Source organism: Vulpes lagopus, chromosome 13, assembly GCF_018345385.1.
Source record: "Vulpes lagopus strain Blue_001 chromosome 13, ASM1834538v1, whole genome shotgun sequence".
NCBI lineage: Eukaryota > Metazoa > Chordata > Mammalia > Carnivora > Canidae > Vulpes > Vulpes lagopus.
In genome coordinates this window covers 46,559,359-46,577,321 of record NC_054836.1, presented here as the reverse complement: position 1 = coordinate 46,577,321, position 17,963 = coordinate 46,559,359, and the positions used below count along the sequence as shown (strand labels likewise).

Below are 17,963 nucleotides of genomic sequence, written 5' to 3'. Positions count from 1 at the left end.
GCCCGTATTAACTTCCCTAATAAAGACGTCGCTCAGAGGGGAAACTTAAGGGTGAGGATCCATGGCCTCGAGAAGCCTCTGAAATTACAATGCAAATGACCAAACGGTGTAACTCGATGTACAAAATTGGGATTTAAGGGCGACTTTTTGCAAACGAGCTCCTCGGACACCCACAGAGAAGGGGACCCCTCCATGAACCGCGGAGCTGCAGGGCTTCGTGCCCAGCTGGAGCAGCTTGAACAGCCTGCGGTGGAACGGGGGGCGCAGGGATAACCGGCTTTGCCCGCTTGTCCCCGCTCGTGCTGCGCTTCCTCTACTCACGTTTTCCGCGCTGAGGGAGAGAAGAGGCTTTCTCCACCAAAGTTTTGTGTTCCAGCAGCACATGAAGTTTCTGTGCGAGCAGTCACGGGGGGCGGCACGCGAGGCCCCCAGCGCAGACTCGTCCGGGGCCGTTCCGCCGCGTCCCGCTCCGCGCTCGGCCCCCGGCGCACACCTGCGCCCCGACGCCTCGCCCTCGCCCCGGGATACCTGGCTGGCTCCGTAGGCCGCGTGGCCCGGGCGGCGGCAGGACGGGGGCTGCCCGGGGCAGCGGTCCCGGGCGCGAGGCCACACGCCGCGGAGCCCCGGCGAGCCCTCGGCGGCCCGGGCAGCGCTGCCTTCCCGCGGCGGAGCGCGCGCACAGCGCCCCCCAGCGGCCGCTCCCGGGCCACGCGCGCCCCCGACGCGGGTCCGAAACTTCGCGGGCGGCCGCCGCCCCGAGAAGCCCCTTCCGTCTCCCGGAGCCCTGGCCGGAAGGCGGTGAGCGCCCGGGCCCGCCCCCGACGCGGGGCCCCGAGCGAGCCGCTGGGGGGGGGGGGTCGCGGGGCCGCCGCCGGGGCCGCCCCCGCCCGCGCCCGCGCCGGAAGTCCGCGCGTGCGCGCTGGCCGTCCGGGGGCGCGCGTGCGGCGCGGGGCGGGGCTTGGGCGGGGCCGCGCGGGGTGGCCCCGCCCCCGCCCCGCCCCCGGCGTTCCGCGGTCGCCGTGACAACCGGAGCGGCGGCAACGGCGGCGGGCGCGCGAGTCCGGCGCCGCCTCCCGGCCGTACCGCCAAAGCCAGCAGCCGCCGCCCGGCCTCGCCGCTCTCCCCGCCTCCCGGCCCGCGGGGAGGGAACGGCCCGCCCTCCGCCCTCCGCCCTCCGCCCGCCCGCCCGCCGGAGAGTGAGCGGCGCCCGGGCCGCCCCGCCAGCCCGCCGTCCCCCGGCCGCCGTCCGGGCGCGCGCAGCGAGCGGGCGCGACTATGCCAAGATGGTCCTGCAGGCGCGGAGCAAGCACCGGGAGGCGGCCCCCAAGCCGCCCCAGCCGCCCCGCGCCTCCCCGTCGCCGCTGAGGGGGGCGCAGGACGCCGGCGCCGGGGAGCCCGGGCCCGAGCGCGCGCCGCGGTCCCCCGGGCGCAAGGGCGCCGCGGGCAGGAAGGGGCCCCGCGCCGAGCCGGCCGCGCCGTCCGCCGGGGGCGGGCTCGGGGGGCGCCTGGCGGCCGGGCTGCGCGGGGCGCTGGGCCTGCGGCGCGCGGGGCGCGGCCGGACCTGGACCACGCTCCTGCTAGGTGAGCAGCCCCGGAGCGCGGCCGCCGCCGCCGCCCTCGCCGCCGCCGGGCGCGGAACTTCGGGGCGGGCCCCGGCCCCTGCGCGCTCCCCCCGCCTGGCGCCGCCCGGGCCCCGCAGTTTGCAGCCGTCTCCGACTTTTCCCGGGACGGCCTCCCCTCCCCCTGCTCCCCTCCGCTCCGCTCCCCTCCCGCTCCGCCCTGCTCAGCCTTCCCCGCTCCCGCTCCCGCTCCCTTCCCGTCCGCTCTCTGTCTCTGCTTCTTCTTCTTTTTTTTTTTTTTTCCTTAAAAAAAAAAAAAAAAATGGCCCCGAGATCAACAGCTGCCCGGCCTGGCGCGGGCTGACAGGTCTGCGCTGACGAGCTGGGGCGCCGCTGATTGGCGCGGACCCGCCGCCTTCCCGTTATCTCGGCCCCGGCCCCGGCCCGGCCCCGGCCCCGAGGACGAGGACGAGGATGAGGTTCGCTTCGGCTCGGAAGCGATTCCGCCCGTGGAGCTCAAAGCAGAAGCACGTTCCCCCATCCTAGAAAGTTGCTCAACTTATAATTAAATTTTAGCGTGCTTTTTTTTTTTTTTTTTTTTTTCTCCTTCTCCTTCTTCTTCTTCTCTCTTGTCGCCCGCCGGTGGCACTTGTGTGGTTCCTCCCGGCAGGTCACTTTTCCAGGTACGTGTCGTTGTGTGTGGCCCCCCCCCCCGCCCCCCGAGCCCTAATCGTCTCTGCTGACCCGAGACCAGGTTTGGTGGGGAGGGCTCCCCTCCTGTCCCGCTGCCTTGCACCAGATGGATGGTGGGCTGCGGTGTGCTGGGGGAAATAATAATAATCATAATAATAATAAAGTTGAAACAGTCACAGGTTGTGGACCTACTTCAGGTTTCCTTTGTTTCTTGATTGACATCCCGATAAGGCAAGTTCAAGCAGTTTGGATAATGGGCCTATTTTTTCTAAGCCAGTAAAATGCTGTAACTCCACCGCCTTTCCCATATAATACCGTTAATGGACTTTGGCTACCGCATGATTGAACTGTTGGTGATTTATGCCTTATTATCCTTTCAAATTCCCTTAGTGACCCAGAAGAATCTGGATTTCCATAGAGGCGAAGGGGTAGGACACAGCAATTCGGCTTCCCCCCTGGCATAACATCCACCACTAGAAGCCACTCAATCATAAAAAAAGCCAGAGTCATCTCCGTGTGTTGTGTGTGTTCTGATGGGCTCAGGAAGGTTGATATGGTTATTGAATGGGTGCTTCAGTGTATTGCAGATTCAAGCCGAGAAAAATTCAGTATTTTCAGTATATTCCCCCTCTTTTCCGTCGTGAGCTTGAAAACCCTTGCCAGCGTGCAGGTTAGGTAAGTTCACCTTGGGGAGGCAGCATGGTACAGTGGATGAGACAGGCTTCAACTCCTGTTCAGAGTGGTTAAGTTTGGTTTAAGTTTCAAATCATTTCTTTTGGGAGCCCTTCCTTTTCTGTGACATGAGAGTGTCACCTCCCCTGCTTATTCTGTGGGCATGTTCTGAGGAGCAGGACTAAAAGGGGTGGCTGATATACGGGAAGGCACTTTGCGTCTAAAGCCTTTAACAAGTTTTAGTTGCTGTTATAAAAGCACATGCATAATAGCGACTTGAGGTCTGGCAACAGGATGAAGTTGCATCTTTGTTGAATGGCTAGTTAAGAAGATGAACCACTTCACAGTAAAATATGGAAGGGCACCACTTCTTTTCAGAGAGGTTACAGTAACACCCAGAGGGTAATATGATATCTTGCCATTTTCTTATAATTGCATTTACTTTGATCCCTATTACTGGATGGCTTGGCTTTTGGCTTTAGTGAGCATTATATTGACTGCTTATACCTAATACAGCTCCGTATTCATACAACAGTGTAGCACTTCCCTTGGCTTACCCCTCTGGGCATTGGAAAGAGGTACAGTGAAGGAGCTGGCCCACATTTTTGGGTGTACTCTGGACACTGGTCATCGGATGTATGGAAGTTGGATGATTTTCTACATCTACAAGAGGCCATCTGTAGGAGGCCTCTATGAGAGGCCACAGGCAGCTTGAGAGGTGATTCTGGAGAATGATTGGACATAGGATGTTTGGTTCTTCCTCTGGCTCTATACTCTTAGGTCCTGCAAAAAGGAGCAGAGTTTAGACATTTTTGAAAGCCTCCTCATTCCTCCTCTTCTTGTTCTTTGCAGAACGAGTGAGAGTTGAGCTGACACTGTACAGATCTTTAGTGTGGGATTTTGCTATGACAAAAATGGCTTCATTTATGTTTGGGAAGAAATTTTACAACTTGAAGCTCCCTGATAGAAGCACACATTTTTAAGACTTAGAAACTGACTAGAGACGCTCAGTTCCATTCTTTCATTTTCTCCATATGTGCTAAGCACTGATGAACTATCTGCCACAGTGGCCATTTTCCGCTGTTGGCCAGGTGTTAAAGCCCTGTTTAAAAATCAACTTAACCATCACGCATGTTTTTCTTCTTCTTCTTCTTCTTCTTTTTTTAAAAGATTTTAAAATTTTATTTATTTGAGGCAGAGAGAGAACATGAGCGGGGGTGAGAGGGAGAAAAGGAGAGGAAGAGGGAGAAGCAGACTCCTCACTGAGCAGGGAGCCCTACTCACTCCGGGCTTGATCCCAGGACCCTGGGATCATGACCTGAGCTGAAAGCAGATGCTTAACCGATTGAGCCACCCAGGTACCCCATGCTTTTCTTATTTTGGACATAATGTGCTATTTATTTTGTGGCAACAGTCATAAAGAAGTGTTTTTCAAATGTTTGTGTTTTGAAGTGTCCATGCAATAGCTCCCTGTATCAGCCAGACGCAACAGCGGTAAAGAAAAACCATGATGGTGTTTGTCCAGCTCTCTTGACCATAACTCACGATAAGCAATACAATTTACATTAAACCTGCCCACACTTCTGAAAGTGCAACTCACGATAAGCAATACAATTTACATTAAACCTGCTCACACTTCTGAAAGTGCAACCCAGTACATTTAGGCACCTGTCGTGTCTGTTACTCTGTTTAGGTATGTGAATGTCCTGGTAGGAAACAGATTTAATAAATAAGCTGTTTTTGAAAGTGAACAGTTTTAAGGGACCCATAAAAGGCATTGAAACCCCTAGGACTGTCAGCAATGAGAAGGTGTTAGCACCTCTGGGTCTCAGGGAGGAGGGGAGCTTCATCAGGAGCTGAAGCCAGGGAGAGCTGTGGTGTGGGAGCAGGATCTCCTACGAGGAGTGACCCCAGACACCCTCTGCTCTCCTGCTTGGGGCCTCTCACTGGCTGATGAGCTGGAACCCCTCTGGCAAGGGACTCAGCTGAATCATTCTGTAGGAGTGGGAACAAGGCAGAGAAGGGAGAGGAATGGATTTAGAGAAGCAAATGGAGACTGACCAGCAAATATGTGCATGTACCTGAAACAAGTGCCGTGTAAGAATACTTACTCCTGTAGTGGACGGTATACTCTGATTTCCTGTTCTGTCCTTTTGAAAACAAATGCCGTTTATAAACTGTTGAGTTTTTGATCTAGTGTTTAACCTACGGTTTGCAAACACTGCCTTAGAAGAACTGGTTTTCTGATTCTATACCTATTTCAAATGAGTCGGATGCCTGAGCAAAACATGTAGCTTCCCTGAGCCTCAGTTTGTGTATACGTAAAAGTGGGAGGCCTGGACTAGACCGGTGGCTCTCAGTCTTTGCAAAACTGGACTAGAATCACTTGGAAGCTTTAAAAAATCCTGATAGCCAAGCCACACATCAGACCAATTAAATCAGAATCTGGGGGGTGGGGTGGGAGGGGAAAGCGTCAATAATTTTAAAGGGCTATGTCCTGCCTCTACTTAGAAGCAGACCTTTAGCATCGCAGAGCTGACGTGCCTACATGGCAGCGACCCCCTTGTACTAAGTGCTTCTTACCTCCCCTCTTTCAGGCAGGAGCACAGACAGTCCGGTTTGCCCGTTTTTCCTGGTCTCCATTGTTTTCCCAAAAGTGGAGCTGAGAGTTGCCATTCATCATCTGAGATGGCTGTTATTTTAATTAGAATTGAGAGAAGAGTGACATGTTTCTTGTACTCCTATCTATTATCAAAAGAGGGAAGGAAAAAGGATAGCTGGAGAGGGCTCTGTGTTTCAAGGAGAAATGGTAGGAGTGTTTTCCTTTGTGGAAGTGAAGAATATAATTGTTAAACATGCAAATAAGGCATGCCCATGGTGGAAGACTACAAGATATCATTTACAAAACATAATAAAATTGTAACCTGAATATGGAGGAGAGGGAAAATGAAACTCTTTGTTTTTTACCTTACATTTGTCCTGACTTGTTGACATTGCCTGCAAGGTTAATGGCAACTGCACCCTACTCTAAGCTGGTTCTTTATTGGCAAGGCTTCTTAACTGCAACGTGGTGATGACATGCTGGGTTGGATAATTCTTTGTTTGGGGGAGCTGTTCTGTGCTTTGTGAGATGGTTAGCATCACTGGCCTCTACCTATTAGATGCCAGTGGTGCCTCCCCAGTTGTGACAACCAAGATGTCTCCATAGGATTGGCAAATGTCCTTTGGGAAGCAAAAATGCCACATCTAGGACCACTCCTTTTGTTAGCCACAACTTATGGGAGTGTGAAAGTCCATATGATGGGAAACACATATGACTTCTTAGGGGCAGAGGAGTAAGAAAGTAAGTGGAGGCTAGGTGTTAGCAGTAGGGCTGGGGAGGACGCAGTGTGATGTGTTTGAGGTAGCACAGGCATCTCGGTACTCACCTGCGTTTGCCTCTTGTTTCTACACTTGAAAGCTCCCTTCATATTTCGACTCTTGGCTGCCTGGTCTTTAAAATGGGCATGATAAATGCCCCAGTGGTTATGGTAAAGAATAAATGTACGTTAACAGCAGCTTTATTCACATTCACTAATTGCTGAATGTCTGCTAACTCCTGATGCTAGTTTGGAGGGATGAAATGGAGGACAAGGCAGCTGTGGCCTCTGTCGCCATGGAATTCCATATTGAAAGAGTCAGGGACGAATAAAAATAATAGTACATTGTAGTAAGTCCAGTGGAGGAAAGAAAAAAGTGGCCGAGATAGAAAAAATAGGAGATGCCCACTTTAGAATCAGAAAAGTCTTTGGGGAGGCAGCCTTAGAAGTGAGACCTAAAGGAAGAGAAGATGCGCCCTGTACGGAGGGGAACGGGCTCACCTCCGGATGTGGCACGCAGCCTATGCTGAGGTAGGCCAGACTCGGCCTGTTCAACACCAGAGGGGCACACACCAGGCCTTGAGGAGTTTGGGGTTTGGGTTTTTTTTGGGGGGGGGGTTTGGGTTTTATTCCTAGTATGATGGGAAGCTACTGAAGACTGGTGAACAGGAGAATAACATGATTTAATTTTAACTTGGAGAAATCTGCTCTGGGGCAAATGGGTTGTGGAGTACAAGGGCAGCGCAGAGAGGAACCCCCCCGGGAGGCTGTGACAGGGATCCGGCAAGAGAGTTGTTGTTGGTGATGCAGGGCGATAGACTGGAGATCTAAGGGTGTGTTAATAAATAGGTGTCAGGCCAGTACATGTCTCTGGAAAGCCAGTGAAAAAGATGGGAATTTGGGACTTAAAGGGTTTCTTCAGGGTTTGAAACCAGTTTTTTCCTTTTGAAATAGGTTAACTCTAAAGAACATTTATAATCACTTAAACATTTTTATGATTAAAATATACAATTGGGTTCTGAATATGTTATGTTAATGTGTACTCAAATAACATGTAATGAGTTCAGATTGTGTAAACAGAAGGGTGTATTACCAATTTGAGATTGATTTTTGGCCTACAATATGACATCAGTACTGAAATATACATGTGTATCTGGAAGTTTCTAAAATTTGAATTATAGCCATTTTTATAAGCTTTTTTTTTTTTTTTTTTTAAGATTTTACTTATTTATTCATGAGAGACACACAGAGAGAGAGAGGCAGAGACACAAGCAGAGGGAGAAGCAGGCTCCATGCAGGGAGCCCGATGTAGGACTTGATCCTGGGTCTCCAGGATCAGGGCCCAAGCTAAAGACAGCGCTAAACTGCTGAGCCACCCAGGCTGTCCCATTTTTATAAGTTTTATACATTTAGCCTATTCAGCTGTATTAATGTTTCTTAAAGTTTATGTTAATGAGATTTACCTTATCATAGGGACCCTAAGTCTGGGTGCATGTTTCCAAGCTGGGTAGCTTTAGGCTTTATAATTTATATATTTAGTTCTAAATTCTTGCTTTGCTGGTTTATCTTTTGCCATCAGATTATACTTTACCCAAGCCATCGGAACATTACTCTTCCAGGGAAGAGTCTGCTAGTTTTCTTTAGTTACCACTGTAATGAGTATTAGTCATCAAAGTTAGTAAAAGTTTTATCTATTTCTAGGTCGAGACCTTTGTGCTACTCCTTAATTCCATAGAAGGCAGTCTCATTTCATAGGAAAGATCAGTTCTTCATGGGTGATCTTTCAGAATTCAAGAATCAATGAAGAGGAATAAATTTAAAAGTAGAAAAATTGATTTTTAGAGTACATAAATCTACAACTATTGTAACTTTTTTTTCTTCAATACTACTTTTTATTTTCTCAGCATTGTTTTTTTTTTTTTCTTCTTAAATACATTTAAATTTACAGCTCATATATCTCCATGTTTGTCTGGGATATTCCTTCATGTTTGACTTCCTTTCCAAAGTAACCAGTTGTCAGGTGTGTTTTTCAAGTCTGTCACTGCACATGATCAATGCTTGGGCAGCATTTTGTAATTTTAACTTCTAGCAACAAAGGTTAACATAATAACCTAGTCCCCCAAATCACTCACTAAGTTCTCTTGTGATTCATTGTACTGATCAAGGATGGGGTGAGTTTTTCTTCTAGTTTACAGTAGTAACAACTGTATCTTAAACACACTTTATAAATTACTTGGTGAATTAGTTTTGAAAAACTTGCCATCTTGACAAATTTTTAACTTGGGAAGATTGTTATAATTGAGAAGAGTGAGGCTTTAGTCATATTTTTATACAACTCAACTCAAATTTGCCTAAAATACTACTGTTCTGCACTGGATTTGTCTATTACTTCCTAACAGTAATCACTGCTTTTTGTAATGCAGCTTTTCAGTGCTTCAATTGTCAAACCTCAGAATCTTTTCTCCACATTTTAATAATAATCATAAAGTACTTATGTAACTAGCACGGTGCCACTGTTTTCCACTTATTTAAAAGTTTTTTTTTTTTTTAATAAGACCTTATTCTCATTCTTTTGTCATCTTTGATCTCCATTGGAAAACCATAAAAAATCTAGAACTGAAAGGTTACTGGAATTTTACATGTGAAGAAAGTAAAGTAGGCCAGGTGAATGGCCTGACATCATTAGTGAGTTCACAGGGGGAACTTTAAGATTGAAATTAAGGTCTCCTGGCTTGTTAAGCATATCTGTCAAATTGTAGATTTTAGATCTATAGTTTAGGGAAACTTTAAAAAAACTGTCAAAGATACATTAATGGGACATGCCACCGTGGTGCAGTCGGTTGAGGGTTCCACTCTTGGTTTCAGCTAGAGATCTCAGGGTAGTAAGATTGAGCCCTGCCTTGGGTCCCTACTCAGTGCATTGTCTGCCTAGGACTTTCTCTGCCCTGGTGCCCCCAAACCCTCCAGCTCTCTCTTCTCTCTCGCTCAGATAAATATCATAATAATTATTTCTTCTTTCTTCTTTCTTCTTTTTTTTTTTTTAATACATCGATGGGAAGATGACCTCCTGTATTTTAAGACTTGATAACTCTTTTGGCAAGAGCACTACTTTGCTGGCTTCTGCTTATTTGGAGGAGTCACTCTGTTATATCCATATGGTCAACCTGTTAGTCTCCATTTTTGTTTTTGCTTGACTTTTTTTGAAAACAGCTAAATTCTGAATTATTTTTGATTGTGTCGGTTGGTCATCTGGCATTTGTATAAAAACAGAGTAAGATAGTAATCATTGGTATTATAGTTTTCTTAACTATTTAAAGAATAAGGTAAACTGTGATATCCAAGGGCAGTTTGCAATTTGTGGGAGAATCCATAACCCAAAGAGTGGAATGGTTTTTTTGATGCACGACCTTGCTAAAATCCCTTGCCAAATGTGATGGGCCTGGGTTTATATTGTATATATGTGGATCTTTTTTCCCCCCTCTAAAGAAGAGATGCAGCTTCTACACTTTTTCCATTAGGTTTACTAAAGTTTTTTAGTTTTGCTATGATTGCTCAGAAGCATTTAATGTGCTAGCTTATTATTTTGGGCCTATATTTATCTAGCTACTTATACTTAAAACACTGAAATGCCTTTTTTCAATAAGGAAGAAGCTACCTTATGAAAATTACTAATGTAGGTTACTGTTTAATTTAGAGGTATTTGTGTTCACGTTATGTGAGGATAAGATTTTAAAGGAAGTTAGAATTTATTGCTTTAAAAACCCATATGATGGGTGACTGTTCTATTAAGTATTCCCTACTTTAATATAGGAATATACATAAATATTTAAAAATGTGAAAATTTACTTTGCATAGTATATTGTTTTTGAGGGTGGCGATACATATTTTCTATATTCTGTTTTCATATATTCATTTAAAAATAAGCCTTTGTCCTTGATTTTTAAATTATTTTGTAAGAATTTCCTTCTGTAGGTGAATGCATTCTTTTGGTTAAATGTGCTAATTGACATTTTCATGCCTGAGCATGAAATTATCAATGATCAATTCTGTAGATTTCCGAGTCCCAAGTGAAAGCTATTGAATTGGGGTCTTTGAAAGTGGGGACCCACAAATACAGTCTTAATGTGCTTCTCTTAGATTAGTGTTCTCAACTCTCACTGCTCATTAGAATCACCTCCTGTGCCAAACGTAGCAATGTTCAAAGCTCCCCGGTGGTTGCACCATGCTATCAATGTTGACACATTGTTCTTAAAAGTATTTATATATCATCTGAGGGGTCTTGTTAAAATGTATAGTTGGATTTAAGGGTTCTGGGGAGGAACCTGAGAGTCTGCATTTCTAACAAGCTTTCAGGTGATGCAATTACTGCTTGAGGACACTTGGAATACTGAGAGCCAATCTCACATTTTGTGAACTATCACAGATTCTGTTCCAGTCATTTTTGTACCAGTGATAATTAACCTTGACTGTACAGAAGAATCGCTTGTGGATTAAAAAAAAATCCCTGGAGTTTCAGATTTAAGGGCTCTGGATTAATACTCATGCATCTCTAGTTTTATCTGATGATTCTAATGCAGTCCCAGGGTTTAGACCACCATGACTCTGTAGTACTGCAGTATGATACATTCTGAAACCTGCTTTGTTTCTTTATTGAGTGGTTCAGTGCTTCTCAACTTTTTCACATCATGGCACACGTAGAAAATGATCATATTTGTGTGGCATTGAGTGGGTCAATGGTATCTTCGAAGCCCTTAGGTCATTGGCCCCCGGGACTCTGGTCCTCCCATTCTTGGAACTCCAGGCCCAGCTTTGTCGTACTCCTTGGTGTTCACAGAGCTCTGAGAGCCAGACACACTCTATGTATAGTGAGTGAGCCCTCAACAAATGTTGCCATTAACATTTATATTCTGAACTGTGGATCAGTAATGGGATTTTTTTTTTTTTTCCCTGTCGGAGCCCAGGCCACATACAGCTTTACTGTCGCCGTCTTCTCTTCCGGCTACCCATCGTAATCCCCACCTAAGTGGTTGGCACGTCTTGAGCTCTGTCCCTCCCTCCCATCCCACTTTCATAGCCCCTGCCCTGGGAAGGTCCTAACCCTTCTGCCTTCTCAGATTTTTTATAGTTTGTAGACTTTGTGCCCTTTTGCTTGAAGCCTAATGCCTTCTCTCATTATTTTATGTACCTAAATCTTATCTCTCAAAGGTTTTATTTTTGATGTTGGCTACTATTTCTTTAATGTTGTTGGTTTCTAGGGAAATGTGTTGTGCATTTAGTAGACATTTAGATACTTGTTGACTTTAGAGCACTTGTAACTCAAAACTAGGTGTTAGAAGAAGGGGGCTGAGCTTGTGGTATATACATGGCTGTAGGCTCTTTCTTAAACTGGGTAGGGATCCCTGGGTGGCGCAGCGGTTTGGCGCCTGCCTTTGGCCCAGGGCGCGATCCTGGAGACCCGGGATCGAATCCCACATCGGGCTCCCGGTGCATGGAGCCTGCTTCTCCCTCCGCCTGTGTCTCTGCCTCTCTCTCTCTCTCTGTGACTATCATAAATAAATAAAAAATTTGAAAAAAAAAAAATAAACTGGGTCCTACAGGATGTCTTTTCACTTGTTACTTTACCACACAAAAACTGGCCTCTGTTTCATTCTAGGCACTACAGACTGCAGAAAATATGATTTCTTCCAATATATTAATTTTACTGTAACATGTATACCTTTGTATAATGGGAGCTCTTTGAGCAGTTTGGAATGCTTAGATATTATCTTTAGATATTTAGGTTTTTAATTAATTTAGTACATTCTATAGTTTCTCCTACATGGTGATCATCATTTAACAGTTTGGCCCAGTGAGGTGCCAGGCATAATGCTAAGAGGTGTAGATATGAAGATGAATTAAACACAAGCTCAGCCTCAAGGCCTTTGCATTCTAGCAGAGAAACTGTTGTGTGCATGACTAGCTGTTTGGGTACTGTAATAAACGTATTTTAGCTAGGGTGGCAGGATAAGCTCCACAAAATGCCCCATTTGATTTCCTGTGATTTTGAAGGATGACATAGGAGTTTGCAGGCAGAAGCAAAGGCATAGCATCATAAAACACTTGGTATTTTAGGGGATTATTGTCCAGTGCAGCCAGCATAAAGGAGGTGTGATGGGGATTAACTAGAAACAGACCAGAGTGTGGGCTTCATGGTTTGAGCCATGGGAAGTCATGGAGCTTTTCAAACAAGAGGATGAGATGCTTAAACCTGTACATTTAGAAATTGACTTCATTCTCCAGGATGGATATTGATGTGGAACAAGGAGACTATTTACTGGTGCCTTTTCCTCCTGGAAAGAAACTTTTTTTTTTTTTGATTAAAGATTTTATTTATTTATTCATGAGAGATACAGAGAGAGAGAGAGAGAGAGAGGCAGAGACATTGTCAGAGAGAGAAGCCGGCTCCATGCAGGAGCCCAATGTGGGACTCGATCGTGGGACTCCAGAATCATGCCCTGGGCTGAAGGCAGACGCTTAACCACTGAGCCACCCAGGTGTCCCCAACTTTTAAACTCTGAATAGATCCTTGGGAACAATAAGAAATGATTAGTAATAGTAGGAAGGAGTTGAGTATAGAACTTGTCAAGGTTGACTTGGAAACCTTGTCCAATAGATTTAAGGGGAGCATCCTTAACCTCTTTTTATGTTATTGTCACTTGAGGGTTAGGAAGGCTAAACTCTTTCGAATGCTTTAAGTATGGATTAACCTCAATTTAGGAATAAATTGTATTAAATTTTGCAAGTAATTTTGGACTTAGAATACATTTTTCCATATAAATATTGTTACAAGATGAGGTCATCAAATGCCCACAAATAGGAGAGGAGGCAGTTCAATCCCAGTGGAAAGAAATGGAGGTTTGGAATTAGAACCATCTGGCTCCAGTTGATTCTTGCCATTTATCAGCTATATGCCTTTGGAAGAAATGACCTCTTGAAGGCCCAGTTTTTCATTTGTAAAATAGAAATAAATACCCCCGAGGCTGTGTGAGAACCAAACAAGAGTTTGTGATGGTGCTCTAAATTTTCAAGTAGTAGTTATGAAGTATACAGGTAAGGGAAAAATGTAACATGGGTGGGATAATGTATTCCCCATCAGGAATACCTGTTGCTGGCTGCAGTTGCAGCAGAGCCTCTGGCGAGTTACCACAGAAGGACAGAAGTAGAGGCAGCCCACCTTGGCTTCATGGTTCTTGCTCTCCTACCTTGAGGAGGAAGAGAGAAGGGACATTGGGCCTCCAGCACTAGAGTCCATGAGACTCAGCTGGGTATCTTAAAAATACAAATCACAGGGGGCTTTACTTCTCAGCAGTCCTGATGGTGGGTGGGAGGTATGTACACAAAGGTGCCCTGGGCTTCTGAGTCATCTTCTCAGGAGGGACAAGTTGAGGGAAAGGAGGAGGCTGGAAGAGGAGGCGAGTATGGGCAGGGATTGGGTGCTGGGTAGAGAGGGAAGAGGGTTTAGGAGCTCCTAATGATTAAGGATTGAGGATTGAGGGGAACCTATGGAAGAGCCAGCTCTCTCATTTCTTTTCTTTTCCTCCTGCCCTCCCTCCTGCTGCTCACCACTGTGGGTCAGGCATTGTGGTGGGGGGCAAGGGGCATCCCCTTCCTGCTTTCTCAAGGCAACTGGACATGCTGGTGTGAGGCCATCCAGAGGAAAAGAACAAAGGCCAGGAATGGCCTTAGGGAGCTGTAGCTAGAAGGGAGGGGTGTCAGAGGGAGCTGAACAAGGGTGACTTTGGGGACTTCACCTGGGGGTGTTGGTCCCACCCTGCTGCCTGCTGCTGTGCTGGAGACTAGGGGGGAACTGGAAATTTAGGCTGCTTATAGATGGGGTGCGTGGGGTGGGGTGGGGGAGGTATCTAATTTGCACTAAGTAAGCAAAGACTAAATTTTTGGGGAAAAACCCACAAATGTATTACATACATTAGAAATGTGTGTGTGTATCCATCAATCAGAGCACATTCAACTTTATTATGTGGACATGATTTACATTATTTCATTTTCCTCCTTAATTGTATCAAGTTGTACCCATTAATTTAGCAAACATTTTGAGTTGAGCTCTGGTAAATACTATAATATAAACTTCAGTAAAACACTGTTTCTGTCCTCAGAGAGTTACCTTCTAGTTTGTTTAAACAGGACTCTAATAACAGGAGAAGAACAATTTTCAGTAAAGAGGCTGCTCATCCCATGAAACTGAAAATTGATATAATGTGACATATAATCTGGTGCAAAATTTTTTTAATCAGAAAGTGGAAGGAGTGTCCAATTTAGTTTTAGAGTTAGTAATTTAGGTTCTTCCAGCAAAGCATAGAGCATTTCAGAATTCTCAGCCATAGGATTGCAATCTTTTGAATTAGATTACAAAGCAAATCTTCTTTCCTTGAACACATTTTCTTATGGAATGGGCTCGGATTGTTGAAGCTTCTTTTTTTATTTTTAAGTATTTTATTTATTTATTCATGAGAGTTAGAGACAGAAGCAGAGACATAGGCAAAGGGAGAAGCAGGCTCCTCACAGGGAGCCCGATGTGGGACTCGATCCCGGACCCCAGGATCACGCTATATTTACCACAGTACCTTAGAATGACAAAAAAATATTATCTGTATTAAAATGGAAAAAAAGGGATTATCAATTTTGTGACACTCCCAAAAGACTATATACAGGGTTGATAATCACTGGACTAAATTTGGAGAAAATCATCTTTAATCTTTTCTGTACGCAAGAAGGCAAGAAAAGCTCTTTAGGGGTGCCTTTAGAAGTTTTTGTCATTTTATGTCTTTATGCTTAAATTATATGCTCACCAGGCGGTATCTGCTTTACTAGGGGTTTCATTTTCAAATGACATATGTAGATATACACACATGCACACTTAAAACGTCTTTCAATTTTGAATACATTAAAGCATAATTACATCTTTTTTTCTTTTGGAAGGGAAGGAGGAGAGGGGCAGAGGGACAGAGGGAGAGAGAATCTTTTTTTTTTTTTTTTTTTTTTTGAGGTCAGGAGTATTTTTTTTTTAATTAATTTTTATTGGTATTCAATTTACCAACATACAGAAAAACACCCAGTGCTCATCCCGTCAAGTGTCCACCTCAGTGCCCGTCACCCATTCCCCTCCAACACCCGCCCTCCTCCCCTTCCACCACCCCTAGTTCGTTTCCCCGAGTTAGGATGTGGTTTATGTATACAAGGGAGAGAGAATCTTAAGCAGGCTGCATGCCCAGCACGGGGCCCAATGCAGGGCATGATCTCAAGATCCTGAGATCAGGCCCTGAGCTGAAATCACGAGTAGAATACTTGACCGACTATGCTACACAGGTGCCCTGTAACTCTACATTTTTATATAAAAATTAGTAGTTTCTATAAAACAAACTGCTTATATCAATTGATGAATTGTGACTTTCTCCCCCTTTTAAGAAAAAAAAAAAGGAGGGGAATAAGACCCTTTAGGTTAAGAAAGCCTGCCTGTTGTCTAACCCACCCCCATAGTCCTCCTCAAGAGGCCATCCAGTGTGTGGCTTTCATGTAAGAGTTCTTGTCCTCAACTTCCTTTTCTCTGTTTACTTGCTTCCTTTCCTTGGGCAAGTTACTCATGTTAGTTCGGGTAAAGCCCTTAAAAATACTTGGCATATAATAAGAATGCAAATGTTAGCTGCTTTATTATTATTACTACTAGGTTGAAATGAACAAAGGAATTAAAAGCACTGGGCGAATTATGAATTGACCCTGGAGGCTGTGAAAGAGCTCTGTTCAAATGCCCAGAACTCCAAGAATTGTTTAGTGTTTCAGTGATTGAATTAAAGGAAGGCACCAAAGACCACTTGGTACTTTTGTTCTGAGGAATTGTGGTATTCTGAGGAAGTACAGAGGTGATGGCCTTGAGAAATCCTATTTATCACTCTAGAATTGTGGAATTTAAAGGCTAATTTAAAAGCATATGTGAAGAGCATTACCATTGAAGTCAGTAGAAGACAGGATGCCCTCTTCTACCAGAATTACTTATTATTATTCTACAAATTTATTAGTATTGTCAAGTGGGAAAAATAACAGCAAAAGTATAAAATAGCAAAATTATCATTTTTAAATAATATTGCTTAAAATAGAGGATTGAAGATAATAAACCAAAAAACTATAAGAATTAATAATAATTTAGCAAATGAGTAAAAAATAAATACATTGCAAGGTCACCTGTGTGGCTCAGTCAGGTGGGTGTCTGCCTTCAGCTCAGGTTGTGGTCCCTGGGGAGGTCCTAGGATCAAGCCCCACATTGGGCTCTCTGCTCAGTGTGAACGAAGCCTGCTTCTCCTTCTCCCTCTGTGATTTCCCCCACTTGTGCTCAAATAAATAAATAAAATATCTAAGAAGATACATTGCAAAATAAATATACTTCAAAAATGAGGAAGATAAACTATGAGAGACTCCTGACTCTGGGAAGGGGAGGTCAGTGGGGCAATAGGATAACTGGGTGACAGGCATTAAGGAGGGCACATGATGTGATGCACAATGGGTATTATACTATATGTTGGCAAATTGAATTTAAATAAAAAATACACTTCAAAAATAAATACATTAACAATACTAGTAAGGTATAATAAAATGATATTATGGATATTATGAGAAAAAATGTTAAGGTTACAAGAAAGACTTAAGGAATATGAGTTAACTGTCTAATAGCTATATATTCTACTGATAGGATTTTTATCAATGGCAGTTGTAAAGGAAGTTGAATAATTGAAGGTATATCCATGTTTGTGGGTATGAACATACGGATTCATATCGTTAACATGTGGATTCTTTCCAAATTAATTTTTAAATGAAATCCCAATTATAATCTCAAATTACCAAATCTCGTATTACCAAAATATGTGTGTCAGGTGTTCTATATGATAAATATGGCATTTACAGTTTGTGAGAGAAGAATGATTTATTCAGAACATGGTAATTAAATTATTGAGAAAATAAAGCCCAAACTTCATTATGGCTTTAAAGGCAGAAACCAAAAAAGAATGGATGGTAAATTTGTCAACAAGAAATATCAAAATTTTGAAAGATCAAAGTACGATGTAAGCAAATGTCAAATGACAAGCCTAGTTAAATATTTGCAGTTGTAGTGATCTAGAAAGAGTAACCTTTTGTCTTTTACAAGCATTAGTATCTCTTAGGTAAAGTGTATTTTTTTAATTTTTAAAAATATAAATACTTCTTTAAGAATAAGGCAATAAGATCTGACTAGTTTTCATTTCTAAGAGTATTTTCATAGTCCAATTAGTTATTTAATCGGAAGCCTGCAACAAGATGAATCTTACGACATAAGAAAATTGGTATTTTCTGGATTCCTCTTAATATATTCTTTGTACTTGGACAGAAAGCCAACTATTGATTCTCCTATGAGACTGATTTTATTATTAGCTTGTTTTTTTCTCTTCCTTACCTTTTCTTTCTTCCTTTTGCCCTGATGAGAGGAAAAAAAAACCTTCTAAAGGCCTGAGGTATAAGGGAAGTCATTTTAGGTTTCTAAGTCAGCATGACTCTACATAAACTTGGTTTAAACCAAAAGGCTGATTTATGGTCCAGCGTGCATACATTATACACTTGCTTTGTAAATGAGTAGCCTAAAGGAAAACCATCTTGTCTT

General features: G+C 44.3%; 1 protein-coding gene across 3 annotated transcripts in view; it reads left to right on the top strand.

The window, feature by feature from the left end:
* Window positions 1-1,196: 1,196 nt before the first annotated feature.
* The window catches only part of DPY19L1 (dpy-19 like C-mannosyltransferase 1), a 95,818-nt gene continuing 79,051 nt past the window's right edge, over window positions 1,197-17,963 (top strand). For all 3 annotated transcript variants that reach the window (XM_041728054.1, XM_041728053.1, XM_041728052.1), the window contains exon 1: window positions 1,197-1,581. In XM_041728054.1, coding sequence (XP_041583988.1) covers window positions 1,284-1,581 — 298 coding nt within the window. In that variant the 5' untranslated portion in view covers window positions 1,197-1,283. The remainder of the gene's footprint in view (window positions 1,582-17,963) is intronic.